General features: G+C 47.9%; 1 protein-coding gene across 1 annotated transcript in view; it reads left to right on the top strand.

Annotated features, from left to right (window-relative positions):
- The window catches only part of HDAC4 (histone deacetylase 4), a 151,677-nt gene extending 125,619 nt beyond the window's left edge, over positions 1 to 26,058 (top strand). Inside the window, exons 17-27 of the mRNA XM_031064399.1 lie at positions 1,990 to 2,036; positions 7,708 to 7,815; positions 8,066 to 8,121; positions 8,615 to 8,702; positions 9,563 to 9,682; positions 11,382 to 11,479; positions 17,493 to 17,611; positions 19,181 to 19,314; positions 22,872 to 22,956; positions 24,011 to 24,152; positions 24,603 to 26,058. Coding sequence (XP_030920259.1) covers positions 1,990 to 2,036; positions 7,708 to 7,815; positions 8,066 to 8,121; positions 8,615 to 8,702; positions 9,563 to 9,682; positions 11,382 to 11,479; positions 17,493 to 17,611; positions 19,181 to 19,314; positions 22,872 to 22,956; positions 24,011 to 24,152; positions 24,603 to 24,642 — 1,037 coding nt within the window. The 3' untranslated portion in view covers positions 24,643 to 26,058. The remainder of the gene's footprint in view (positions 1 to 1,989; positions 2,037 to 7,707; positions 7,816 to 8,065; positions 8,122 to 8,614; positions 8,703 to 9,562; positions 9,683 to 11,381; positions 11,480 to 17,492; positions 17,612 to 19,180; positions 19,315 to 22,871; positions 22,957 to 24,010; positions 24,153 to 24,602) is intronic.
- The last annotated feature ends 1,845 nt before the right edge of the window (positions 26,059 to 27,903 follow it).

The raw sequence follows: 27,903 nt of genomic DNA, 5'->3' as shown, positions 1-27,903 counted from the left end.
TGCTGAACCACTCCTGATGGTTTCTGGAGAGAACCTGTGGGGGAAGCAACCCTTGCTCTGCCTCTGCTCCTGTAGTTCTGTGCCCACCGTGGTTTCCATCACTCATTTGAGAGTGTTTGCAGAGGTCGAGTTTAATCCTGTAGAGAAGAGAAATTTCAGTACAGAACATTCCCTGTTTGGGTACAACTTGCAGAAAAGCTGTGAGAGGTCAGGTCCTCAAGGGTCTCCGGTAGGAGGGGAGGTCCAGTAGCTCTTAACTGGGCTTAGAGCTGCTTTCCTAAGCCCACCTGGCACCACCTTAGCCTGGAGATGCTGACAGTGGCACTGGCTGCCAGCCCACATCACCCCTTCTCTCCTGATGGCTTCCACAGGGCAGGACCTGAGCAAGGAGCTCATGTGGAGAGGGGAACGTGCCTCTTAAAAACCCCTCCTTCAGCTGTTTAAAAGGCTTTTAAATGTACAAACCAGCTTCGTGGGGTGCTTTGAGACACGTTAGAGGGTGGGTTTAGGGCAGGTTGGAACGCTGAGGGCAAAGCTTTGTGTGAGGTTTAGGGATGCAAATGGGAGTTTGTTAGGGCTGAGTGCCTTGGCAGGTGTCTGATGACTCCGTGTAAGCTCTTGGCCTTTGATACCTCTATGAGGAAGAAAAAAGCCTGAGAAGCCTCAGCCTGAAAGGGAAAAGGCTTTTCAGGACACAGGATGTTTCTTGTTAAGCTTCTGCAAATGAAAAGGGGGATGTGCCTTCATGGAATCACAGCATCCCAGAATGGTTTGGGTGGGAAGGGAGCCTAAATCCCATCTCATCTCACCCCCTGTCATTGGCAGGGACACCTCCCACTGTCCCAGGTGGCTCCAAGCCCCTTCCAGCCTGGCCTTGGGCACTGCCAGGGATCCAGGGGCAGCCACAGCTGCTCTGGGCAGTGCCAGGGCCTCACTGCCCTCCCAGGGAACAATTCCTAATTCCCAATATCCCATCCATCCCTGCCCTCTTTTAGTTTAAATCCATTCCCTGTGTCCTGTCAAGGATACAAAGGACAAACCCATCTCTCTCTGGACAGTGGGAACACTTGGAACCTGTTGGACAAGTTGAGACTTAGGCAAATAAAGCTGCTTTTAATTTGTGGGGAGCAATTCTAAATTGTTGTCAAGAAGATAAATAGGGAAATAATGGGTGGATTAGCAGTGAGAGATGTGACAGGAGGCAGGATGATCTGAGAACTTCCACGTGGATCTAATCAAGGAGGGCATCTCTCTTTGAGCTCAGATGAGTCCAGATGCATGAACTCCTCTCTCAGGAACAGAATCCCAAATGGTTTGAGTGGGAATGGGCCTTGCAGCCCATCCCATTCCACCCCCTGCCATGGGCAGGAACACCTTCCACCAGACCAGGCTGCTCAGGGCCCCACAGAATTTGTTCACACACGAGCCAATAATTTGCTCACACACGAGCCCAGAGAGCGATGTTACATTTCCTACAGATTCAAAATTAGCCCTGCAGATGGTTTTCTCAATTTTTCTCACATTCTCCTTGTTGGTTTTGCTATTTCAGTCAAAACACATGTTTTTTTCTTTGCTTGCCACTGGTTTATTTTTCTGTCTTCCTCTTTTATGAAGCCCATGCTCTTCAAAGTCATCTAGTAACTGCAGATGAGTGACAATTGGGGTGGTTTTATGATTTCCTGTCCTCCCTCGGTGGGAAGGGGTTAAAGTGCACATCTGAGAAGACACACTGAGTGAATGTTGGTGGCAAGTCTCAAAACATCAGACAGCACCCACACCTTGCTAAAAAATGAGTGATTTATGAGCTTTTGCAGGAGCCTAAGTGTGTACATGGTGTGTGTGTGTTGTAACTGGGTGAAAATGGGAAGAAAACCCCCAGGGAGAAATGTGTGTGTTTCTGTGCTTGGCAAGATTGCAGAGTTGCCACAAAGTTGGCCCCAGAGTCTGGTGACCTTTGTGCCTCACAGGTTTCTTTCTTGTGCCCCCCAGGTTCCCTCACGTCGATGTTTGTCAGGCTGCCTTGCGGTGGTGTCGGGGTGAGTACCTCCCTTTAATGTGTAAATAATGTCCTGTTTGTTCTTCCCCCCCTGCTCCCCTCAGCACCAAAAATTGCTGCTCTGCATTCCAGGGTGGGTAATTGCAGCCAGATGCTGCCCCTGAGCAGGGGCTGCCACGGCCTCACGTGCCTTTCTTCAAAAGCAGCCGCAGCATTTCGGGGCTGCTCCAGAGAGCCCGAGCATCAGGGACACTCAGAGGCATGGCCAGGAGGAAAAACCTCATTCCCCAGCCTGGGATGTTCACTGGTGAAGGGGTTGCTGTGTTTGGGAGCAGCCCTTGCATCCCAAAGTGGTTTTTTTTCCCTGTGGAAAGCAGGACGTGCTCGTGCTGTGGAGCTGCTCTGTCCTCAGTCTCGGGGCTGCAGAGCAGGTGGGAAACGTGGCCATGAAATAGGACAATATTTGGGAATGTACTTGTTCCTTTGAAGAGCAAGTTTGCTGTTTCTCTGCCCTGGAATGAAACAGCATTTGGCATCTTTTATTCTCCAGCTCCAGGATAATCCAGGTGGATTCTCCAGGAGGTGACTAAAATGCCCCTCCATCCCTCATGGAAAAGCTGAGTGTCACTTTTCAGCTGTCAAATTTCCATATAATCAGGCTTTTTGCTGTTGTTTGTTCCCATAAAGCTGAAAAAAACCCAAACCCCAAATACCTTGTTTTGAAGGTTTTCTTGTTTTCCTTTGAAGCCTGAAAGCTTAACAGTTTCCCTTTCAAGTCAGACTTTCTGCTCCAGAGTTTCTGTGGAGGGTGACAGGACAGAAAATCGTGGAGAACAGGAAGGGGAAAAGAATGAGAAGAGACAATAAAAGGCATTGTGTTTGAAAATTCACAGTGGTAGTTCTGCTGCATAATTGTAGCTCATGAGGTTGAATTTTCAAGGTCTGGATTCTGTTATGGAAATGAAACAAAATTGTTTTCTTCCTGAGTCTTTGCAAAATCGCTGCTTTGAAAATTATCCCGTCAGGGAAAAAAAAAAAAGAATAATCGTCGTTTATTCGTACCGCCACTCGTGGAGATATTTTATTTTGTATTGTAAATATGCTGCAGTCGCCTAATTCATGGCAAATTTTTGGCCAGAGCTTAAAAGGTTTGGATTTACTCTGCCCTGCAGTCAGGCATGCCATTCAAAGCAAAAAAAAAATTATCATTTGCAAATGAAGACTGAATGGTAACAAGTAGAGACAGTGTCTGAGCCCAGCACGGGCCCAGCAGTCTTGCATTAAATCCCAAATCAGGGCAGGAAACGCCTCGGTGCTGCTATTCCTGATATGCTCCCAAGTAAGATGCTGCTTGCTGCTTGGTTGTCTCCACAGACCCTTAATATTGAATATTTGCTGACTCTGGTGCAGTGTTTTAGCAATCCTATCAGCAAACCCTGTGCCAGGGAACAATTCTTTCCCAATATCCCACCTCACCCTGCCCTCTCTCAGTGGGAAGCCATTCCCCATTGTTTGCCAGATCTTTTTCAGAGGGCAAACATGATGTCATCAAGGCAAAAGGAAAAGAAAAGAAAATTAAAAATCAGTAGAATTATGTGGGACAGCTCCTCCTTTGGATTTATACTGGAGCAGGATAAAGCAGAATGATGGCTGATGATTGGAATTCAGGAGCTGAGGGTGTTGTGTGAAATTACGGGCTGGAAAGCTTTGAAACCAGGCTCTTTTCCTGCAAGCAAGCAAGTGTGGCTCTCTTCTTTAGATGAAAAGGAAGGATGGCTCTGGAGGGGGATGCAGGGCACTTTTGGGGAGAGAAGCCCCTGGAGAGCTGTTTTGCCTCAGGATAAAGGATGGAGCATGGGCAGCCATGAGTTCTCCTCAGCAATGAGTGAAGTGAGGGACAGGCAGGAGAGTGAATCATTGAGAATCCAGAGCTGAAAGCACCCACAGGGATCATTGACCCAACCCCTGGCCCTGCACAGACACCCCAACAATCCCACCCTGTGCATCCCTGAGAACATCCTGGAGCTCTGGGAGTGAAGCAGCAAGGAAACAGTTCAGAGCAAATCCCTTCATCTCATAACACCTTTCAGACTCTCTCTTGTAATTAAAAAGTCAGTCTTGGTGAATTGAAGTCAAGGAGAGAAAGAGTAAATTTGTTCCCAGGTGCTTGGGAATTCTTTTTCCTCGTTGGTTTATCCCCAAAAGCCTCCCCGTGGCTGACAAGCCTCCTCCCTTATGCACCCTTCTGGTCCTAGCAGGAGAGGAAGAAAGAAAGCACAGAAGCTCTGAAATCAACAGGTGTGAGCTCTGAGTGAAATATCACTCATTTATTTCTGCTGATCACTTGGGAACTGTGCTCAGCTTCTCTCCTCTGGAGCTCACGCCCCTTTTTCCACATCCAACTTCCACGCACCACGGCCTTACCTAATCCAGGATGATTAGAGGAAGGTCTTGGGATGTTGGGAAGGATGAAAGTTTGACAAGAAAGTCTCACAGATGTGGATGCTTGGCAGAAAGATTTTTGAATGTAGAATCTGAAGAAGGAATAGAGATGGCAGCAAGTTTTGATATAGAGGAAAAGAATTGCTGAGCCAGTCTCACTGGATAACCAAGGAGGCAAAGGGTGTGTTAGTTAGGAGGGGTTTTTATGGCTTAGAGCAAAGGATAAACCCACCCCAAACAAGAAGATGTTTTTACCAAGCAGAAAGGTAGCACGGGCAAACAAGTCAGCAAATGTGGCAAGTAGAAAAAAGGTCTCAGAATTTTCCACTGCAAGAAAAATGAAAAACAACTTCTAGCTTAAACTGTAAAGTACTGACTTTTAGTGATTGGAGAACAGTAACATGAATATGGTAATTACAGGAGTTATGATAGGCTAGAGATAAAAGTTAAGGTATAGATTGGTTCTACTGTATGAAGATGCTCAGCAAAGAAAAGTATTTAATGCATTGTAACCAAAAGAAAAGTATATAATGCATTGTAATAAAAACCAAAGGGTCTCCAGGGCTGCCTGCAGCTGGAGCTGACAGCTGTAGGCACAGCTCTGTCACCCACCACCCTGGACTGCTGTAACATCTTAGATACAATAAACTGCATTTTGGAGAGCCCCTGGAGTGCCACATCCCTCATTCAGGCTCTTACTTTGGGAGAAAGGAGTTTAAGCTTGGAAAATCTGCAAGATCATCCCAGCACACTTGCATCCAGATTCTTCAAAACACTCAAAGGCTTGATTTTAGGAGAGCTGATAAATTTGTTTTCTTTCCTGTGTAGCGTTTTGCTGCGCACTTTCTAAAAATATCTGAAGATCTGCATCATTTTTCTGCACGTGTCCTAAAAACTCCAGAGGTGTTTGTGTTGTTGATCTTCTCCAGAGCAGGTGATTCTATTTTTGGGTTTTTCAAGGGCTTTGATTAGAGCATATCAACAATTGTAACTGTGCAAGCAAAGTAAGTTCTTGCAGAGCAGAGAGCACGGAAAGGACTTCAGTGGAATGGAAATGAGGAGGAACTAATTAGGGAGTCAGAGGAACAGAATGTGAGAATTATTTAATTGAGAGCAGGAGGAGACACGGTGGGGTGTCTTCCTCTGTGAGGGAAGAGCAGAACTCCTTCACTTTGCAGGGTCTGGAGCTCTGGTACAACCTGTGTCAACCTGTCCTGCTGCTTGATTTCTTACCTGTGGATTTTTTCAGTAGAATTTTATTGTGTTTTTATTCAGTAGAATAATTTTAGTGCATTTTTATTCAGTAGGATAATGAACTCTATTGTGAGGTGCTCACTTAATTCTGAGATAGCTGCACATTAGTGAATAGGAAAGTTTACAGTGTGAGTAGGAGGAATTTACAATGTGAGTGGGAGCCTCATCGTGGATATTAATAAAAAAAACCTTGGGTTTTCCTTAAAGGAAGGAAATAATTGTAAGGAAATTGTAATTTTTATTATGAGGAAGGAAAAACTCTTTGGGTTTCATTTTGGACATTCTTTCTGGAATGCTCCTGGTTTCTGCTGGGACCTGGACGTGGCAGTGCTTGAATGGCACTGAAGAATCCTGTATCCTGTCTTTTTTTATGGGAAAAGCTGGCCCCAGCAGCCCTCTGAGGGTCTGTGGGCCCCTCAGGACAGGTGAATTTGGGTATTTTGTATTTCCATTCCTCTGGTGCCTCACAGGGGATGAAGAGAGCCCTGAACTCGCTGTGTCCAGGCAGGGAGGGAAGCTCTTCCCTGCTGCTGTCCTGAGGTACTTTCTTCCAAAGACAAGGAAAATGGGTTAGGATTGCTGGAAGATGGGTTGGCTGTGCCCAGAGATGGGGTGGATACACTCCTTGGGGGTCAGATGCAGAGACAGGAGGCCAGGGATGGACCCTCACAGAGCACCAGTGCACTGCTCAGTGGGGAGGAGCAGCACCTTGGGCTTCTTCCCAGCTCTTCAGGGCCTTTTGGAGACACCTGGTGAGGTCAGGCCCAGCTTCTGCATGTGTGCACTCCTGATCCAGGATTCCTGGAGCTGTCCTGTGTAATTCAGACTTTATCCTGCTGCTGTTCCCATGTTACTGCCCAAATTTACAGGGGTGCACAGGAGCCCTGAGGCCACAAATAGTCACTGCAGGGCTCTCCCACAATGCAGTGGCATTCCCCAGAGGCTTTTTGGTGTTCTCCAAGTGCCTCATTGCACTTGGAGAACACCAAAATATATGTCTTGGGAATACCCACTATATCTCCTAGTTTACTGTGGCTTCCAAAGCATCCTTGGGGTGGAAACTACCAGAAATCATCCATGGATTCCAGAGCTGGAATCACTTCCAATGGCAGCTTCACACTGCTGGGAAGGAGGTGGATCAGTCCTCTGTGGGGCCACTTGTGTCTCTTTGTGCACAACAAATGATCCCTTTCCTCCCATCTCTGCTTTTTGCCATTGTTCCCATAGATACACTCAGGGCAGAGTAATATGTGAAAAGTGGCTGGGGGTCCTTCCCTTCCCTTCCTGGTGAGGAATGTCCTGTTTGTCTGGTGACACAGTCTGGAATAACAGCAGTGGGCATGCCTTGCCTTGCCTGTGGCCTGTTCCCACATTTTTTTGGGGGAAATGTGGTGATTCTGTGAAATATTTAGCATTGAGGCAAGTCTGTGTGGTCAGCACAGGATGCTGAAGGTCTGTTGTTAAGGTGGGTGAGCTCATGGCTCCCCAGGGAAGCTGCTGTCATTCCAGGGCAGTCTTCTTTTAAATGCCCAACACTAAATATCGGAATTTATTGTGGATTTCTTTTTTTTTATTTTAAAGAATCATTGGATTATTTAATAATCCAATCCTTTTTATTTCATCTTGGGTCAGCAGCAGTTAAAGAGAAATGCTGATCCCATGGTCACAGAGTTACAGAATCACAGAATGGTTTGGGTTGGAAAGGACCTTAAAGACCAAACCAGTCCATCCCCTGCCACAAGCAGGGTCACCTTCCACTAGCCCAGGTTGCTCCAGCCTGGCATTGGACAATTCCAGGGATCCAGGGGCAGTTACAGCTTCTCTGTGCCAGGGCCTGCCCACCCTCCCAGGGAACAATTCCTTCCCAATATCTGAAATAAACCCCTTCCCTTTCAGTTAAATCCATTTCCCTTGTCCTATCCCCCCATGTGAGTGCTGTCTTTATGAGCCAGGGCTCTCCTGATGCCTGGCTGCCCTCCTTGCCCCTAACCTGGCTCCTGTGTGTGTCCCCTCAGGTCGACAGTGACACCATTTGGAACGAGGTGCACTCGTCGGGCGCCGCTCGCCTGGCCGTGGGCTGTGTCATCGAGCTGGTGTTCAAAGTGGCCACAGGAGAGCTGAAGGTGAGGGAACAGCCCTCAGCTGGGCTCTGGGCAGGCTCTGCTCAGGGGCTGCTCAGGGCTGGGCCGTGCAGCACCTCTAGGACCTTTCCCCCCTCCACAATGAGGAAAAGCATCATCCATTGCTATGACCCTGTGAGGAATCCATCAAGAGCAACTCCAGAGCTCCCAAGCAGGATTAAGGCTTCAGGCTGCAACCCCTGTGTGCATCCTTGTCCCCCTGACCTTTTCCTTTCCCTGTTTTTGTGTGCAGAATGGGTTTGCTGTTGTCCGGCCCCCGGGTCACCACGCAGAGGAGAGCACACCCATGTGAGTATGGGCTTCACTGACTGCAGCCAGGGCTCCTTTGGGGGAGGATCCACAGCTGGCAATTCCAAAGGAATTCTGTCAGGTTGTCACTGTGGAATTTCTGTTTGTTGCTAGATGAGATGTGTGGTGTTCAGAGCTCCCCAGATTCTCTGGAGCAGGGTAAGAGCCTGCTTAGTGCTTTTGGGGAGTTGCTTCCTAGCAAGGATCAGCAGTGGGTTTGGGCCAGTGTGGGACATTCCCTGTTTCCCTAGAGCCTGCTGCTGCAATTCAGCACTTCCAATGGGAAGTAGGTCTAGTGGAAGGTATCCCTGCCCATGGAACAAGATGAACTTCAAGGTCCCTCCAACACAAGCCTTTCCATGTTGGCAGGGAGGAAAGAGGAGTGAGAGCAGAAGGAACTCCTTCCTCCCTGTTCTGTCTAGGTGATGGGTGCAGTGGGACCACGGGAAGCTGTAATTAACCCCTCTCTTTTCCTCTTGTGTCCCCTCTCCAGGGGTTTCTGCTATTTTAACTCCGTGGCAATCGCAGCCAAGCTGCTCCAGCAAAGGCTCAACGTGAGCAAAATCCTCATCGTGGACTGGGTGAGTAAATGCCCCTTCTTTCCCTTTGGGAGAGCAGGTGGAAATTATTCTGGGTGGCTTTCTTCTTGCAAGCTCTGTAAGTCAGTGAAAAGCTTCTTGCCTGTTGTCTGCAAGCCAAAATTTGGGGTTTTAATTGAATAAAAGTGTTCTAATCAGAGAAAAAATTCTTCAAGGGACCAGAATTTTCAAATAAAGAGAAAGGGCTTCTTTGGGATTCTGCTGTGGCAGTGTTAAGATTTTTATTTTTTAATAGATTTTATGTGGCTGGGAAGGTATTGGAGCGACTGGGGATCAGCTAAAAGTTTTAGTTCTGTTGCCACAAATAACCCATGGGTCAAACCCACAAGTTGAAATGCTTTTTTTTTGTCTTTTGGACTTACTGGATGAATTTTTTCCTCATTTCCCACCTGTTTTTCATGTCAGAGAGGGGCATTTGAGATAGCTGTCCTGTCACAGGCTGTGTTTGTGCACCCCACAGCAGCTCAGTAGGGGAGCTCTCATGGGTTGTGTTGTTTCACCTGGATCCAACAGATCCAGTTTGTGTCAGTGCTCACCCCACAGATCTGGGGCAACAAATACCCCAGTATCTCCATCTGCCAAGATTGGTGTGAATCCAGTTCTTTCCATCCAGGTAAATGATCCTCACTTTGATAGACATTTGGGATTGTGTTTATCCCATGTGTCAAACAAGGAGAGTAATCTCAAACCAGGTGTGCCAAACAGGTTATTCTCATTCCTCAAAAACTGCTTCAGCCAGGTTGGACTAAACAAAGCTCAACAGCAAGGAAAACCCCTCCAAATCCCAAAGTGATGCCTTTAACCATGTTTTTAGTGAGGGACTAACCTCCCTGTCCCTGCAGGATGTCCACCATGGGAATGGTACTCAGCAGGCCTTCTACAACGACCCCAACGTCCTCTATATCTCACTCCATCGCTACGACGACGGCAACTTCTTCCCAGGCAGCGGCGCTCCAGATGAGGTGAGCACATGGATGCCAGAGCCCTGGCACTCACAGGAGCTCCTGCCACCTCCAGAGCTCCTCAGGGTTTTGTGTTCCCATCCAGGGACACGCCAGGTCCCTGTGATCCAGCAGCCACGGGCCCGGTGTCCTGGCTGGAGCTGGCGGGACGGCAGCAAAGGAGTCACTGCAATTGAGCTCTCCAGCCCTTGGGGGACAGCCTGCTCCACAGGAGCCCTCTGCCAGCTGTCCCAGCACCCCCTGTCCTGTGCAGCATTTCTCCTTCCTCAGCAGAAGTTGTTTGTCAGATGCTGAAGGAAAAGATTGTCCATGGCTGCACCGCCCACAGTCGGTTTTCCTGGCACAGCCATGGAGCCTGTCCACCTCCCCTACTCCATCTATCTCCCCTTCTTTCTCCACCTCTCCTTCTCCACCTCCCCGTCCCCACCTCCCCTTCTTTCTCCTGGCCCTACCCAGGCATTGCTCACCACCACCAAGTCTGCACCTCCACCCCAAATTTGTGGGATTTAGGGGCCAGCCACGATGCTGCTGGAGCAAATCCCCCTTTCCTGGTGGTGTCCTCAGAGCCTGCAGCAGGAGGGCTGGGCCAGTGGAGCTGAGAGCTGAGCTCTGGATGGATCCATCCTTCCTTTCCCTCTGGGCTGGCAGGAAATATGGTCCTTGAGAGGGATTTAGCAAAGGGAAATTTTTTTGAATACTTATAGCGCTCCAGGTGACACCTGAAAACTTCTCCCCCTGTCAATTTTACATTTTTTTGCTTGAGAAAACCTCAATGTTTCCATCTCAACCTCCAAAGAAATTTAAATGTGACGTGATGCTGCTGACTGTTGTGGTGAATGAACAGCAGCCCTTTGTATCAGGCTTAATTCCTGCTTTTTAGCAATCTGCTTTACAAAAGGAGTCATTTTTACATGTGTCATTTTAGACCAAATACAAGAAAGGATACAAAACAAGTTTGATTTAAGTCAGTGATGGATAAATAACCCACCGTGGGTAGATGAACACCCACCCCTGTGTTTTTCTAGCAAAAATATTTGCACCAGTATGAGGAATAATGTGCAATAAAAGCCATGCAGTTTTATCCAGCTGTGCAACACATTGATTTTCACTTTTTAATTTATTTTTTTTTTCATATGCAAAGACCTTCTTGGCCAAAAAAAAAAAAAAGGCTGGAAAAGCCTGGTTTATTTTTCAGTTTTCCCCTCTCTCAGGTAGTTGCAGGCAGGGCAGATGGGGACATTTGCAGTACAAGCAAGGAGAGGGATGTATTTACATCTCCCACCCACGTGTCCCTCAAGCAGCCAAAATCCCTTCTCTGTGAATCCTGTTTTTCTCCAGCAGAGGGGGAGCTCACTCTGATTAAAATACACTTTTTCCCCCACTTGCAACTGTAGTGAAATATAAAATATGCTCCTGAATCAGGCTTGAAATGAATTATGGAAAGGTACTACATGCAGCACACTCTGCTGCAGAGAAATCAAGAGGGTGCAGTTGGTGTTGGGGTTTTTTTGGGTGAGCAGCAGTCAAACACCATGAAGATCTGAGCGTGGAGGAGCTTCATTTTCCCTCTTGTTCCAGGGACCAGGGACTAATGGACCTCACTACTGGATCCAGATCCAAATTCGACTGGGAGAAGATCAAAAGAGCAAAGAAGTGTTGCCAGAATCTGCTAACTGAGAGTCCCATTTCCCTTTTGCAGGTTGGCACAGGAGCTGGAGTTGGTTTCAATGTTAACATGGCATTTACTGGTGGCCTGGATCCGCCCATGGGAGACACGGAATATTTAACTGCCTTCAGGTACTACTGAGTTTTTCCCTCTCACAAATGGGTTTTTCAACTCAGCTGGGTTTCTTTCTCTTTGTGCCACCCTCCCTGATTTTGCTTTTGATAAGCTTTAAAATTTTGATATTATTCATCCCAGAGAGACCCTGGCACAGGATGCCCAGAGAAGCTGTGGCTGCCCCTGCATCCCTGGCAGTGTCCCAGGCCAGGTTGGACAGGGCTTGGAGCACCTGGGACAGTGGAAGGTGTCCCTGCCCATGGCAGGTGTGGCACTGGATGAGCTTTAAGCCTCCTTCCAACCCAAACCATTCCATGATTTTTCTTGGACACTGTCCTGTCCCACCCCCTGGCTCCCCTGTGCCATGGCTCCACCTGGCCTCTCCTTTAACAATGTGAAGCTTTTCTGTCCTCACACCTCTGGTGGCCTAAATTCATGCAGAGACACACTTGCCAGAAGACAGGGTGTGAATTTCTGGGATATCACCTTTGTGGAACAGCATTAAATCTGGGAGCATTCTTTTCTGCTCTTCCCTGTTATATCCCCTTAGGCTGAGCAAAAAGCACCTTTTCCCCCCTCTTCATTCTGCCATCATGAGGCCCTCAGGGAACACCCACAATTTCAAACTACACCAAATCCTTGCCATTTGTGTCACTCCTGGCTCAGGAAGGCAGAACATTGCTCCAGAGTGGAAGCCTGGCTGTCCCAGCAGTGCCCAGGATGGATCTCTTGGTTAGCCAGAGCACCTGGAGCTGGGAACATTAAATATTAATCCCCTCTTCATTCTGCCATCATGAGGCCCTCAGGGAACACCCACAATTTCAAACTACACCAAATCCTTGCCATTTGTGTCACTCCTGGCTCAGGAAGGCAGAACATTGCTCCAGAGTGGAAGCCTGGCTGTCCCAGCAGTGCCCAGGATGGATCTCTTGGTTAGCCAGAGCACCTGGAGCTGGGAACATTAAATATTAATCGAGTGTCCAGGCACCTGGCAAAGGCTCAGGGCTGCACAGTGAGGCCTTTGCCAGCCACTCTTGGGGTCTGCTTGCCTGGACACTGCAGCTTTTTAGGGAGCAGCATTTGGAGTGGGTCACAGCCCTGATTTTGGGGAGTTTTGGTGCAGCTGAGGGATGCTCCTCTCAGAGCCTGCACACCTTCAGTTTAACCACAAGTTAAATGAGAAGCATTTTTTTCATCCTGTGCCAAGTTTGGCCATGATAGTACATTATCAAGTGACCTTTTTAAATCTTAACCAGCTCCTTTGAAAAACATTTTTCCCCCCCACCCCCACCCCCCAAATCTTTCTATTGATTTTAATGTAAAATAACGCTTTGAAGTTTGCAATTTATTGTCCCCTGAGAGTTGGAAAGTGAAGGGAATGGGTCATATATCCTATTTTTTCCCCCTTCTTTTCTTGCTTTAGCCCCTTGAGACAATACATGCCTTCAAGGCAGCACCTTGTTATTCCACCCCGTCGAATGCCACGTTGCATTTGCTGGGGATCAAACCGAAGATGAAGAAAAGATAAGAAAATTGGCCATAATGAACTCCAGAAGCAGGAGGCATTTTCACCATGAACTTGGAAACTCACAGTGGAGAACTGAGCTTTAATTCAAACCAGTCCGAATGCCAAACTGTGAGGCTTTGAAGTCTGGAGAGGAATCAGTGGAAATCCTTTGAGCTAGGCAAAGATACTGATAGACTTTTTCTTTTTTCTTTTTTTTCTTTTTTTTTTTTTCAAGCCTTAACTCTTCACATGCCTGTCTGTTTCTAGGGGGAAAAAAAGTCCTTTTTCTGTGTAAAAGGAGAAGATTTAAATAAGCAACGTGCTCCTCATTTTTTGTTGTTGTGTTTCTGGAAAAGCCAGTGTGTGTGAGTTTGAGAAATGAAAATAACTGAGATAATTGTCCTTCTGAAAGAGAGAAATTAGGGAATAAATAAATCCCAGTGAAACCGCTCATCCCCAAACTGAAAACCTGTTTCAGAGTGGGTTTGCTTCATGCAAGAAAAAGATGGGAACTCAGATCAGTGATTTTCATTCTCTCTCCAATTATTATTAAATTATTCGTTTTGATGTGCCCAACTCTCCTGACCTCTGGATGGTCCTTAATGCCTTCAAGACATATCAGAAGTGAGAAAAATAGTTAAAAATTAGTTTTTACCTGCACTTTATCACTTGTTGACTTCCTAACCTGGGGCTGGAATCACTGCCTGCCCCAGCTCCAGGTTGGGGTGCTCAGAAGGGACCTGGGGAGTTTTTTGGGAGCCTGGAGCCTCCTGCACCCTGTGGCAGCTGTGGCTGTGTCAGAGTCAGCTCCACACCCCGTGTCTGAGCTCCCCCCGAGCGTGTGGGCAGTCCCAGATTGCAGAGATCAGGCAGAAATGGGGGCAGTTGAATGCAGGGAACAATGCAGGGAACAATGCAGGGCACGTCCTTCCCAAAGTCCTGAACTCCCAGAACGTTCCCGGTGCCTCCGCTGTTGTTCTGTAGTTACAGAAACAAACAAGTTGTAAAATTCAGGGGGTTTTTTTGGGCCAGGATTTGTTGTTTCATTACATTTTACATCAGCTGAAATCCTGTTGGCCTCTCTCAATCCTCCTGATCCAGGTGCAAACCCAGCTAAGAGACCTGCAGGAAAAATGGGAAGGGTTCAGCTGGTTCCTTATAACACAGAAACAGCAATTAGTGAAATTAAAAATGTGTTATCTGCAGTTTTCCTCTGAATTTACTGCAAGGAAGTTGTCCTGATGATGCCAGCAGTTGTGCTGTGTCTGAGAATTCCTTCCCCTGGCCCAGGAATTCCACCATAATAATTCCAGCCATAATTCCACGTCCAGCTCGATTCCACATTTGACTTTATTTAAAACACCTCAGCCAGAAGGAAAAAGCCAGGACTGCGCTTCCCCCTCCTCCTGCTGCCTTCAAAAAGCATTCAACAAGTTCAGAAACCAATTTGAGGGGCATTTGGGTTTTTCCCTCGATCCATAAACCATTTGAGGAGCGAGGAAGAGGATGAGGGGGAAGAGATGCTGCTGTTCTGCCTGGAACGGTGCTTGCTGTATTTTCAATTTCATGCTCTCCCCACACCAATTTCATCCCCAAATTCCTAATCCCTTTGGACACAGTAAATGACCATGGAGAAGCGAAGACTGGAACTTTCAGGAAGCTGGTTAGCCTGAGGAGCAGTGGATAATTTTTATTTTAGATATATATAAAATATGTTACGTGTATAAAACCATATATAGAAATGTACACATGGTATATATGAAATCTAAAATATATCAATAGATATATAAATATATGCATAATATAAATACATACACTTAACATATATAAATTTATACATAGCACATATAAAAATATGTGGCCAAGAATGGGGAAAAGTCTCTAAAAAAGTGTTCAGCCTTCTAAGTTTCACCAATTTACTTGCTGCAATTGAGCATTTAAAGCCCAAAATAATCCTCTGTAGGATTGTTTCATTTAGCTATAATTTATTAGGCATTTAATTGGGGAATTGGCTAATGCCAGGCTAAAAATTGTTCATTCAGCCTTCTGGAAACTAGATCTAAAATTGCTTTTTTTTTTTTTTTCCCTCTCCCAAGCAATTGCAGAACACAATGGGGAGGCTTTGCTGGTAGCAGCCATCAGTTTGCTCTCATGTAGAGCTGTTCAGCTCAGCTGTAACCAGGCAAATAAAAGGATTTCATTTATTTTAAGCAAGCAAAACAAGCTTCTGAAATTAGGGAAATTTCAGTTTCCTTGTTTTTTAAAAAATTCTACGTGGATTGAATGAATATTCAGTGTTAGGAATAGTCATTCCTCAGTGAATAACTTTACAGCCACCACAGCCATTCCTTAAAAGACCCAATTCCAGGCAGAACTGCTTATCTCCTAGGTAATAATTCAAATTTCTGGCTTTTTTAGAGTCTCATCAGCAGGGCAAAGCCACGGGGTTGTTTCCAGTTTAATCCTTGTTTCCCCTGGAGGGTTTGGCTTTACTGGGGTGCATCTGAGTGAAGGGGCTGGTTTTATCTGTGGACAAGGGAAAATTCAAAAGCACAAAGCTGAAAGAGATGTGTCCAAAACGTTGTCCACAGATGGAATCTGGGAAACTCTCCGGATTTTTGTCATTTTTTCCTTACAATTGAAAACAAAAAATGAGGGAGGTCTGGCTTTGACCCTCCTGGATCAAGTTTTACATGCATGGAGAGCATCAGACAGAGTTTGATGTGGCTTTGGGGTGTCACACTGGAATTAGGAGAAAGGCTTTTTCTCTCCCAAAACTGCCCCTGGCAGGGCTCAGGGTCAGCCCTGGGGGCTGTGCTGGGGGAGTCACTGTGCCACTGTCACCCACAGCCACCTCCAGGTGCCCCATCCCTCTGTGCCTCTAGGCTTGGCAGCACTGGGAAATAAATCTGGTTCTTTGAGTGGTTTTCCTTGGGTTAGGAATGAAAAAGCTCAGGGAAAATAAACCCTTGGCTGCTGCACTTGCTCTGGAATTGCTGCTTCAGGCCTTGGTGAGGGAGGTGGGTGGTTTCTCCTAAAAGTTTCTGTGAGTTCCACCAAACTGTAAAGTCACCAGCCAGAGCTGTGCTCTTGTCTTCCTCATGGAATCATCACCCAAGGACAAAATAAAGAGGGGCAATCACTGAAGGGTTGTCAGAGGAGAAAATTCCAATTCCTTGTTGGGATTTTGTGTGTATTAAGGGAAAATGAAATCCCTTTGTTCTCACAGAGGCCTCTGTGCCTGCGCACGCAGATCAGCGACACTGCAGGAGCATCTGGGGTTGCTGTGACAAATAACTGGGGAAAAAATAAAGCTGGGAGGTGTGTGGGGAGGTTTTTCTGGTGTCTGGGTGCCTGTTCCTGCTCTGTGGTGGCAGTGGAGACTTGGGGGTGGGTTTGCTCAGTGCCTGGCAGAGGCTGATGCCCCATTCTGCAGAGGGGCACGAGCTCAGCTGGATGTCACAGACTGCTGACTCTGGCAGATGTCTCCTGCCTGTTTAATATCCTTGTGGCAAAAACTGGGAGCTTTTATGAGACTTCTGATAGCACTTGAGCCATCTCAGCGTGGAACAGCCCCCCTGGGCTCTGTTTTTAGAGCATCACATAAAGACTCGACTCAATAAAGTGTGAGGTTCTTGTGTGTGCCAAGATTTACAGGTCCGTGCTTTGGGATGTGGGTAAAATAACCTCAGTTCCTGCTCCAGAAAGTTGTCCTGGCTGGTGGCTGTTCCTAGGATGGGAAAATGGGAAAATTACAGGTCAGGTTGCCCTAGGGACACATCCAGAATTCAGTACGTGCAGTTACAATGGAAAAAACACAATTTGGGAAGTGTGTCTTGATGTGGGGATGGGATGTTTGCAACCTCCTGTTGGTTTTGAGGAGAAATTGTGGAGTTTGGAGAGAGAGGAACCAGAGGGGAAAAAACATCTTTTGGACCACAGGAACAAACCCCTTGTTTCATTTAAATACAACTTCAACAATCACTAGGATGGGGTTGCTGAACAATTCCATCCATTTTTTAGTGAACAAAACATCAGAGGATGGGGAGCTGGCAGTGGGAGAGGTGGATTTGGGTGGGATATTTGCATTTTAAAGCTGTTCTGCCCCATGGGACACTCCAACTTTTCATTGTGGGAAATGAGAAGTGCAGCAAGGCAGGAAGGAATCACTTGGCAAAGCCTAGAGGAGATGTTTTGAGGGAGGACTTGGAGATAATGCCTTGGGGTGAGGTTTCCCAGCCTGTGCCAGATGCCCTCTTATTTTCCCCTTATTCCCCTGTATGTAAATCAGGATGTGATCCCAGATGGGAACCACAAGGGGTGACAGCTCATTTCCCTGCTCAAAACACCAAGTGCAGGAAATCCCAGGGAGTGCAAGGAGTTCTTCCAGCCAGGCTCTCACCCTGTAGGGAACTGGGTGGGCTTTGCTGCCATGGAGTCAGGGTTTGGTGAGAGGGTTGAAGCACCCCTGCCTTGCTGAGGATTTCCCCTGACGTGTGTGCTGTGGATTTTCTGTGTTGCAGGACAGTAGTGATGCCCATTGCCAACGAGTTTGCCCCAGATGTTGTGCTGGTCTCCTCTGGTTTCGATGCTGTGGAAGGGCACCCCACACCCCTGGGAGGATATAACCTGTCAGCAAAATGTAAGTGGGGCCTTTACTTCTGCTGCTGTCCTGGGGATTGAAGCACAGTGTTCCCAGGTTTTACTTTGTGGGGTCTATTTCAGATCTTTCATTTCAAAGGCAAAACTTCCATCTTTCTTCTTTGAATTTTCATGGCATTTATTTTTTTTTTATAATGCATAGTTTAGCCTGGCTGAAGCCTTAATTTTGGGGTTTTTTTTTAAACATTGCATATTTCAACTTTGAAATATTCAATATGTAATATTGTGTAATTTATTTGTAGTCACATCTCTCCTGAATTAGAGACTTATGCTGGCATTAATATAAAATTGCAGAAAAAGGCCATACCAGCTGTAAACACTCTCATTGCTACCAAGAAATCCATTTCTTCCTCCAGGACACCTTATTAAAATTTTGAGCTGAATGTTTTTGCTCTCCACCTTTGAATTAATTACAGACACCCACAAACGCTCCTTTTTGCTTCGGGTCTGGGATGTTTTTGGGAGATGCACTGAAATTCCCCCCCCACCCCAGGTTATGTGGAGTTTACCTGGCACTGTTTCCTTCAAATTTATCCAGAGGACAGTTTTTCTTGCAAAAAGGCTTTTACTATTATTTTTTAAGAGTTTGTTCCAGCCAGGAAAGTTGTTCTCTACAGTGAACTTTAAAACCTCGTAAGGGAGCTGAACCTGTAAACTTTATATAAGAATAAAGTGAAATAGGTTTACAAGAGGCAAGTTCCTTGAGATATCCAGAAACACTTTGGAAAGGAAAGGTCTTGTTTACCTGCTGGTTGAATTTGCCATGCTGTGCTCCTCTCACAAAACCAATTGTGGGCTCGGCAGTGGATGGTTTTCTCTGCTTGTTAATTTGTTAATTTGCGAAGGGGTTCGCTCCAAAGCAGAAAGCAGGCAGTGGGGATGGAGGGTAGAAATTCCCTGGCTTCTCCTTTGTTTGGCTTTTTGATTTTGATTTTTTTCTTTTTTTTCCTCCTGGACGGGGAAGGTTGCTTTGAGGACACGTTTTTTAAATCCTCACCGCTTGGTTCTGTTTTGTTTAAAGGGGGCAGAAATGTATTGTGTGTCATCTGATCAAAGTGCCGGGTGCCCCTGGAATTTTTATAGCATATTATGGACGGGAAGAGCTGTCTGCTGAGAACGAGATGTCAAACCTAAATCTCTCTGGGGCACTGCACTGCTGCTATCCCGACCCAAACCGGGCCCGTTCCCCTTCCTCCTCCCTCCCCCAAAGCAGCATCCAGCAGAAATCCACCCCTTCCTCTGCTCCCAAAGGCAATGTTGGCTGCTGGCTTTAATTTGGGGTGCTCAGGGGTGGCAGGGGGAGGATGGGGATGCTCTCAGCCGGGGTGGTGCTGCTGGGGCACACAGGGATCCATCCCGGGAAGCCGCAGCTGGAGCCGCGCGTCGAAGCCCAACCTGGCTCGCGTTACGCGCTGAGCCTTTGCGAATCCCCGCTGGGTTTTTAATATGATGTAATTCCTCTCCCTAATTCTTTGATCCTCCGCCAGGAGCCCCATTCCAGCCGCCACCTTTGCCCTTGTGCTGCATTTCCTCTGTTCCCTCCTTGCAGGCTTCGGGTACCTGACGAAGCAGCTGATGGGGCTGGCTGGGGGCCGCGTGGTGCTGGCCCTCGAGGGCGGCCACGACCTCACGGCCATCTGCGACGCCTCGGAGGCCTGCGTGTCTGCCCTGCTGGGAAACGAGGTACAGGCACCCCCAAACCCACTCCCCCCTCGGGTTTGGGCGTCTCATCCTCCTGGCTGCCAAGTTCCTGTCGTTGTTTGGTGTCCTCCTGACACTCGGTGTTTGTTTTGTGCTTAAAAACCACCTGTGCTTTGTAGTCCGTGCAATGAGTGAAACAGCTAAGAATGGGTTTTGGGTTTGTTCTTGCTCCAAATAATTTGCTTTGTGCTCTTTGAAAAACAACTCTTTTAATTAATTTCTGAATTCAGTGTGCAAGTCTTCCCTTCTCTTTGCTGCCCTCTCTAGTCCTACAGACTGTGCCTGCTACATGGGGCAGCTTGCTTGACACGATTTGCAGCTGGATTTTTTCCTAGGAGTTACATTTTCTATTTTCTGCACGTTGCTGTGCAGGAAGAGTCTTGGCTGTGTCAGAAAAATTGGCCAGAAAGGTTAGGGGGGTGATTGCAAGATAAGAGCCAGACAGAGAAATACTGTTTCTGAAGAGCTGTGGGTATTTCACTACAGAGAAAATTTTAGATACTCCATCTTTTCTGCTTTTCCCCCCCACTTTTAGTGTCAGTGGGATGAAAGAAGGAACACTACATCTGCACATCTTTGAAATCCTTGCAGGGATGTTGACTCCACCACTGCCCTGGGCAGCCTGACTGAATGCCTGAGCACACTTCCAGTGAAGGGATTTTCTCTAATATCCAACCTAAACCTCCTCTGGTGCAGCTTGAAACCATGTTGGAGGCATTTTGAGTGCAGATACTTTGGGCTGAGGTGCAGCACCAGCGGAGCTGAGCAGTGGGTCTGTCTCCAGTGGGAGCTGATTTCTGGGGAGGGTTGTAGTTCAGTGACCATCAGATGTCTGGGAAGATGGAAAGGGAGCTTGGATCTGCATGGAGGTGTGGAGCAGTTTGACCTCCAGCCTGTTGGAGAAGTGCTCTGTCCTGGAGTATCCGCACTCAGTGTTAGGTGGGAGGCTGGAGGAGCCTCCAGCCAGGAGATAAACCAGCTGGGATTCATCAGAAGCACCTCCTTCCATCATCCAGCATCCCAGGGAGCATCCTGCTCCTTGTGCTGGGCCAGGCAGCTCTGAGAAGGCTCTGGGCACAGGGCATGGCTCCAGCCTGCACCCAGCCCTCGGGACAGCTGAAAACTCAGGAGGCAGCAGCCACACCAGCATGGAAACAGGGGGCTTCCAGTGGTGGGGCACTGGCACAGGTTTCATAGAGAAGCTGTGGCTGCCTCTGGGTCCCTGCAAGTGTCCAAGGCCAGGTTGGATGAGGTTTGGAGCAGCGTGGGATGGGGAAGGTGTCCCTGTCCTAAGCAGGGCTTGGGACTGGATGAGGTCTGAGGTCCCTTGTGTGCCAGACCTTCCTGGGATTCTGTGAGGTGTTTATTGTAGCATCCATCTGTTTTAAGTGGTCTCTACAGACAATTCCTCTGGCTCCAGCCACCTTTGGGTGCAGGATGCACTTTGAAAGGGAAGCAGTGGGAATAACACCTGGAGGATGCCATTCCTCCTGCTCAGTGTGCTCCTAGGATCCCAGGAGGCTGACTGCAACCACAAGCAGTAAATAAGTGCTTCACCCAAGCCACGGGTGTGTTTGGGAATGTGAGGCTGTGGGGAGAGCTCAGCACTCAGGATACCTTGGGTGTTGGGAGCTGCCTGAGTGATTTCATTGAGCAGAGGAAATATGGATCCATAAAGATAAAAAACATTGAGTATTTTAATCATGGCTACAAGGACACTTAAACACAGACCTGCTCTCACTTGTCCTAGGTGGGCTGTTCAGATAGGGTAATATACCCTGGCTTAGGCACACATCAGAAAGCAGGAAACACTGGTTTTATCCAGGTCTTTCCTGGAACCTTTTGAAGGCAGGGCAGTCGGGGGGAGCTCTGTGCTGCGGCGCTTTGATGCGGTTTGATCTACAGCGTGTCGGAGCAGCCTGCTGCACACACATGGACAGGCAGCTGTGGCCAGGCAGGGCTGCAGGGAGCTGGGCTGGCTCAGGAGCCAAGCTGGAGCTCCACTGGGGCTGGTGGGAAATGAGGGCAGCAGTGCCAGTCCCCTGAGCACGGCGTCCACCGGCCGAGATCAAAACTCCCGCAGCTCCTTCCCAAGGAGAAGCAGCTCCTTCCCAAGCTGCCAGGAAATGAACCCAGAGCTGGGGCTGGGCTGCTGACTGCTGCTCTGGGGAGGGGGTCAGGGCTGGAGAATGGACCTGCACTGCTGTGGAAATCAGGAGTGGGAAATCAGAGAGAGACTTTGATACAGGCTGAGAGAGTTTGGGTTGTTCAGCCTGGAGAAGGCTCCAGGGGGAAGTGTTCCAGTGCCTGAAGTGGCTCAGAGAGAGCTGGACAGGAGCTGTAGACAAGGGTCTGATGGGACAGGAAAAGGGGAAATGGTTTTAATCCATTTTAACCCAGAGGGCAGGGATGGATGGGATATTGGGAAGGAATTGTTCCCTGTCAGGGTGGGCAGGCCCTGGCACAGATTGCCCAGAGAAGCTGTGGCTGCCCCTGGATCCCTGGCACTGCCCAAGGCCAGGCTGGACGGGGCTTGGACCAACCTGGGATAGTGGAAGATGTCCCTGCCCATGGCAGGGGGTGAGATGAGATGAGTTTTAAGATCCCTCCACCCCCCAGCATTCCATGATTCCATGATTTCGAGGTCTGCTGATTGCAGTCCACACCAGTTAGCCACCATTCCTCTCCCATTGCTCTGCAGAGCTGCTCAGTCCATTGTGGGCATCCCCAGCGTCTACCCTTCAAACAAGAAGGTGTGACAACCAGGTGCCTCATGCCCAGAGGTTTTCTGCTCCCTTTTCCACAGGCTGAGGCTGTTTGTGAGTGTTATTTCAGGAGGAGGAGTGGGCTGTGGAATCAAGAACATGCTTTGTCTCAGTGTCAACCAAGAGGCCTTGGAAAGCTCTTGCTCAAAGACTTACCCAGGAATTGCTTTTGCCGTCACTTAATGTCATACAGAAACCAGTTTGGAGCAGAACTATTTTTAGAGTGGGGAATTAATAAAAAGTGCAATCCATAATTACTGAATCTGGAATGCAGCATCCTGTGAAGTACCTATGGAATGGCTACCATGTGCTCATAAGAGCAGTCGTGGCTGCAGCTTCTTGGCTTTGATGGAAGTTAAACTTTGCCATAGATATTTTTAACTGTTGAACTCTGGCTGTTCTTTGCTGGGGAACATCCCTGGTTGGGTTGTTTTCAGCACAGTTAACAGCAGTGGACATCCCTTGTTTTGGACAGCCCACCTTGGAGGTTTGGGATGAATCCATTCATTAGTGGAGAACCTGGGAGGGCAGAGGTACTCCTTCTTGAGTATTTCTAAAGGAAATCAAATAAATCCTGAAACTTTCCTCCAGCAGTGCTTGTCAGGCCTTTCCCTGGGCTGGCACAGGCATGTTCCCACTGCAGAATGACTAGTGGAAGGTATCCCTGCCCATGGCAGGCATGGAGTGGGATGAGCTTTAATGTCCCTTCCCAGCAGAACCATTCTGGGATTCAATGGTAACATTCCTTTGGTGTTCCTCTCTCTCTCTCTCCAGCTTGACCCTCTTCCAGAGAAGGTTTTCCAGCAGAGAGCAAACGCTAACGCCGTGCATTCCATGGAGAAAGTCATCGAGATCCACAGTGAGTGCAGCCCCACCGACCCAGCTGGGTCCCTGGGGACACCCCTTGGGCTTCCCCACCATTCTGCCAGCTCCATGCTCCCACTCCCCACTTTTCTGGTGGTCACTGCACCCTGAGCTGGGCTTGTGCAGTGACAAAGCCCAGCAGGGCTTTAGCCTTTAGCGGGAATTACAGAATGAGAGCACAGGTTAGGTAGGAAAAGACCTTCAGGAGGATCCAGTCTAGCTGTTAACCCAACGAAAATTAAAAGCTCTAAAATCTCTGTGAAGGACAGACTGTCCTGCCATTAGAGGGTGCTCTTACTTCTTGGAAAGCAGTTGAGTATCTCTGAGTAACACAAGTCTTGTTGGGGGTTGTGGCACCCCTTAATTAGGAGTAGATGGGCATGGAAGTGAAGCAGGCTCTCAGGCACAGGCTGGGATTCTTGGGATGTCCTGTGCAGGGCCAGGAGCTGGACTCAATGATCTCTCCCAAGGGATGATCCCTTCCAAGGATATTCTATGAGTTTTGCTGGCAGTTGTTGATATTTTAGGTTTATTTAGCTAAGCAGTTTAAAATCATTGCACTGAACCTTGACTGGAGAAATTCTTGGCAATTCTTTCCTCTGGAGCCTTCCCAGTGCTCTTCCCCATGCACAAGGGTGTCGAACTGCCAACATACAAAATACTTTGGAGGTTGCAGCTTGGACTTGGTGGTCTTCGAGGTCTTTTCCAACTTTAATGGTTCTAAATACATTTTGGACTTTTTAGTCTTCAGGGATTTGCCCACTGAAAGTACGTGGCAGTCAGCAGGTGGATCCAGACCTGGACTGCATCCTTCCCTCTCCTGGATTTTTTGGTGGAGAGACATTTCCAGGCACATTTGTCCTTAGGTCTAGAAGTTTCTGAGGTATTTGAAGTGGAAAAAGGAATTCTTTTCTGAGCACCTAAGGCTCTTAAAGTGAGAATATGGATCAGATGAGCGTTCCTGGGCAGTTCCGAGCCGGCGGCCAGGCTTGGGAGAGCAGGAGAGCTGGAATGGTGCCCTGATGGCCCTGTTGTCACCTCTCCCCCAGGCAAGTACTGGCATTCCCTCCAGCGTTTTGCCTCCACGGTGGGATATTCCCTGGTGGAGGCCCAGAAGTGTGAGAACGAGGAGGCGGAGACGGTGACGGCCATGGCATCGCTGTCGGTGGGTGTGAAGCCGGCGGAGAAGAGGTCAGTGGTTTCCCATCACATTGCCAGTCTGTGCAGCCAGGAGGAGCAGCCTTGCAGGTTAATCCTCCCCTTTCAGCCCCTGCTGCTGTGCTCCCCACGTCCCCTGTCCTCCGTGGGCTCCCAGAAAACCTTCCAGGCTGCAGGAGAGCAGCAGAGCCATGAGCTCTGTGCGTGCACCCTGCGCCTGAGCCTTCTGCTCCGGGCGTGGCTTTGGACCACACAAGGGAATTTATTTTGCTGGGGAAAATCTTAATGTTGCCCAAGTGAGATTGTCCAAAAACCTTTCTTGGTGGCAAGTTTAATTCAGGTGATCCCAGCTGGCTGGGTGGGAAGGTGATGGGAACATAAGGAGTGAGACTTGGCACCACGAATTGTCCAGCTATGTCATGCCAAACCCTCTTTTCTCTCTCCCCTCCCTATCCCACCCTGCCTGGCTGCTCAATCCCTCAGACCTGAGGACGAACCCATGGAAGAGGAGCCTCCCCTGTAGCAGCCACCTTCGAGCTGGAGTTCTCCTGTCTGTTCGTCTTCGTCTTGAAGCTCTGCCAAGAAGCTTTCTCTTGTTACTCCTGCGTCCTGTCACGGTTATTTCCCGAACACGGAAGGACAGCCAGGTGTAAAGCAAAGCAAGCGACACAAAAAACAAATCTCTCCGCATCTTTGAGTCTCTTTTTGCTGAAAAAAAACCGCTGGTGAAGAGCAGCAAAGGACTGACACGTTGGGCACTCACGTTCCTCTGGGCCTCACCGCGAGCAGAGAGAGGAACGATGCCCGGGAAGTCTTTGGCAGAGTTGCCAAACAAAAAAAACAAAAAAAAACGAAACGCGAGGATAATAAAGAAATCAAAGATTCAACAACACAAATCAAACAAACCTTAATGTAAAACTGGTGCTTACAAAGTTGATTACCCACAACTGAGCAATCTCCGCTTGAACCACTCAACCCATCGTGTACTTTCATTTCTTGGATATTTGGAAATGGCTCTTGCCTGCCTGGGAGTCACGACAGCTCTTGTCGGAACTGGAACGTTGGGAGATGATGGTGGATTTTTAACGGGGAGGGACAGGGAACGAGGACTCACCTGACACCTAAAGGAAAGGGAAGCAGAAGGGGGGGAACGGTAGCCCAGATGGAGTCGGCTTTATTGTCTCCAAAGCCATCTGAAGATGAGTTTGTGCCTTTTTTTTTAATTGATGGATTTGGTGCAGCTGGATTTTCTGAAGTTTGAGGAACAATGCCTTAAGTAAAAATTAATTTAAAAAAAAAAAACAAAACACACATGAAAAAAAAACAACAAAAAAAAAACCAAAAAAAAAGGAAAAAAAAAAAAAGAACACAGCAGTTCCTGAATATTTTTCCTCTGGTTGGGAAAGCCAAGGACTGCCATCAGGAAGGAAGACTTTTTGGCTTGTGCTGGCATGATGGTGGGAAGCAGGCATCAGCTGAACAGAGCGTCTCCAAAAACTGTCGACAAGTTTGGATTTGTTTTGTTTTCTTTCATTGCTGTTTCAGAGAAAAGGAAAAAAGAAAAAAAAATTAAGGTAGTTGCCAAAAAAGTGGCAAATACTGTTGGGTCTTTGAAATTCAACCATTTTTAACAACCAATTTTCAAATGTTTTCTCTCTCTTCTACATTATCTAGTAATTGAACTTACCAATTTGGTTGTTGAAGCATGTATTAGACACAAATGCAGGTTTTAAGACTGGAATGCTTTTCATTAAAAGCAACTAGCATGAGATATTGCTTAAATTGTTAGGTATAAATATATATATGTGTATAATGTATATTCCAAATGTATTCCAAGCTTAGAAACCGGATTCCTATGAATTATTGAGAAAAATATTTATGATGCATTTATAGAAAAAAGAAAAAAAAATCTATGTAATAAATGCATACTCTAACAGTAGCCATTGGAAGCTCCCTAGGGACAGATTTGGGAATTGGAACGTCAAAGGTGCTTTTGGAAAAGGATCTAGGTTGAAATCGAGGACTTGTCAGGCGACAGGTTGGGAAGTTTTTCAGAAAGCCAACACTTTAGCCACTGGGCAACTACCCTAAACATTTGTATTTTAATTTAAGGTTTTTAGTTATGATCCTTTTCTAACAAACACGAGAAAAAAAAAGAGTTTTTTATAGCAAAGACGCTGAATTTGCTGTTAATTTTTATATGGATATTTCCCGAAACCCTCCGGAAGCCTTGTTTGTGTGACTCTGACATTTCTTTTCCATTTGGCAGGTTTCCTTTCTGAACGGCAATAGCATCTAAACCTTTCTTCCTCCCTCTTTTCTTGCTTATAATACATGGAGTTTCCTTTTTTCTTTTTTCTTTTTTTTTTTAATTTTTTTTTCTCTTTTTTTGTATTTTCTGTATTGTTTTCTCTCCTTTTCCTCAACTCTTTTGTACAGTGAGCAGCTTTCTGCAGGTGTAAGGAACTGTGGGCAGACCAACAGAGTTTGTTTTTTTCTGGGAAAGGGCGCATTTTACCGAGGAGGAGGAGGAGGAGGAGGAGGATGAGGGACGGCGATGGGCTCCTTTGTTGTACCGATTCCGCCAACTGTATATTTCCTCAGCTCTCTTGTAGTAGCTCTGTAAAGAAAATAAGGAATTTTCTTGCCTGGTAGTGTTCAGCGGGCGATGCCTTTGTCGTGCCCGCGGCTCCTGGCGCTGCCTGCCCTCAGGAAGGCTCCTTGGATACTCCGGGACCGCCGGCCTTTTCTCTCCGCTGGACATGCCCACAAACTCCCCACCTCCTCTCTCCCTCTTTTTCTCCCCTCTTCCTCTTCCTGATGCTGGGAGGGGTTTTGGAGGCTTTTGTTGTTGTTGTTTGCCCCCCACCCCGAGGAGGTCACTGCCTCCCGGGAACGCCGGGTGGGAGAGGCCGCGAGCCCTGCCACGGAGCGTCCTCGCGGAGACGGCGCTCCCCGCGTGCCTTCCTCCAGCAGTGTAGGACAGCACATCCCTCTTCCCAGCACAGCTTCTCCTTGACCACCCTTCCTTCTTTTATCCTTCGTTCCCCTGGTGACTGGTGGGGTTGCTTCCAGTAACTTCTCTTCTTTCCAGTTCTCGAAGCAGCCGCTTTCGTTCCGTTCAGGACTCGCTGGCGGGAGGAATCGGGAGCGTGACCCCACGCTGGAGGCTTTTGTTTCCTTCCTCGATTTCTAGTGCAGTTTCAGAACCAGACACTACAGTATTTGAGTTGTGCAAACCCAAGTACGTCCTAAAACCCCAAAAAGCCCCAGTGGCAAGGCCTGTCCTCGGCATGTCCTAAAAATCCCCCCGTGTGAGAGCACCGCGTACCTGGGGATGTTGTGGTTTGGGGTTTTTGTCCATCTGACCACGCTGCTGCTGTGATCTCAAATCCATCCCGCTGCCGAACCCGGTGACTGACGTGGGGTTTGCTCCCTGTGCCGTGGGCAGTGCCTGTGTTTACACCTCCCTTTGTCTCGTCAGCTCTTCCCCGGAAGGTTTTTGACATTTCTGCTCCCGGTCGTGGCAAAGCTTTTTCCTTCCTTTTTGCTCTCCCGGGAGCCACCGGCTGACTCTGCTGAGCCGGTTCCTTTGGAAAATCCGGAGGAGCTTGTTGGGGTGCCACCTTCCTTCCTTCCTCCCTCCCTTCCTTCCTTTCCATCCTTTCCCTCAGCTTTTTGCCGGGACGGGAAGATTTTTCCCGAGAGGACAGAGCTCGTCTCCTCCAAGCTCCCGGCGATGTGGATTTGTTTGCAGCATCCCCCTTTTCCCTGGGAACGCTCT

The sequence above is a fragment of the Geospiza fortis genome, unplaced genomic scaffold, assembly GCF_000277835.1.
Source record: "Geospiza fortis unplaced genomic scaffold, GeoFor_1.0 scaffold46, whole genome shotgun sequence".
In the NCBI taxonomy this organism is placed as follows: domain Eukaryota; kingdom Metazoa; phylum Chordata; class Aves; order Passeriformes; family Thraupidae; genus Geospiza; species Geospiza fortis.
This window is presented reverse-complemented; position numbering and strand designations above follow the sequence as displayed.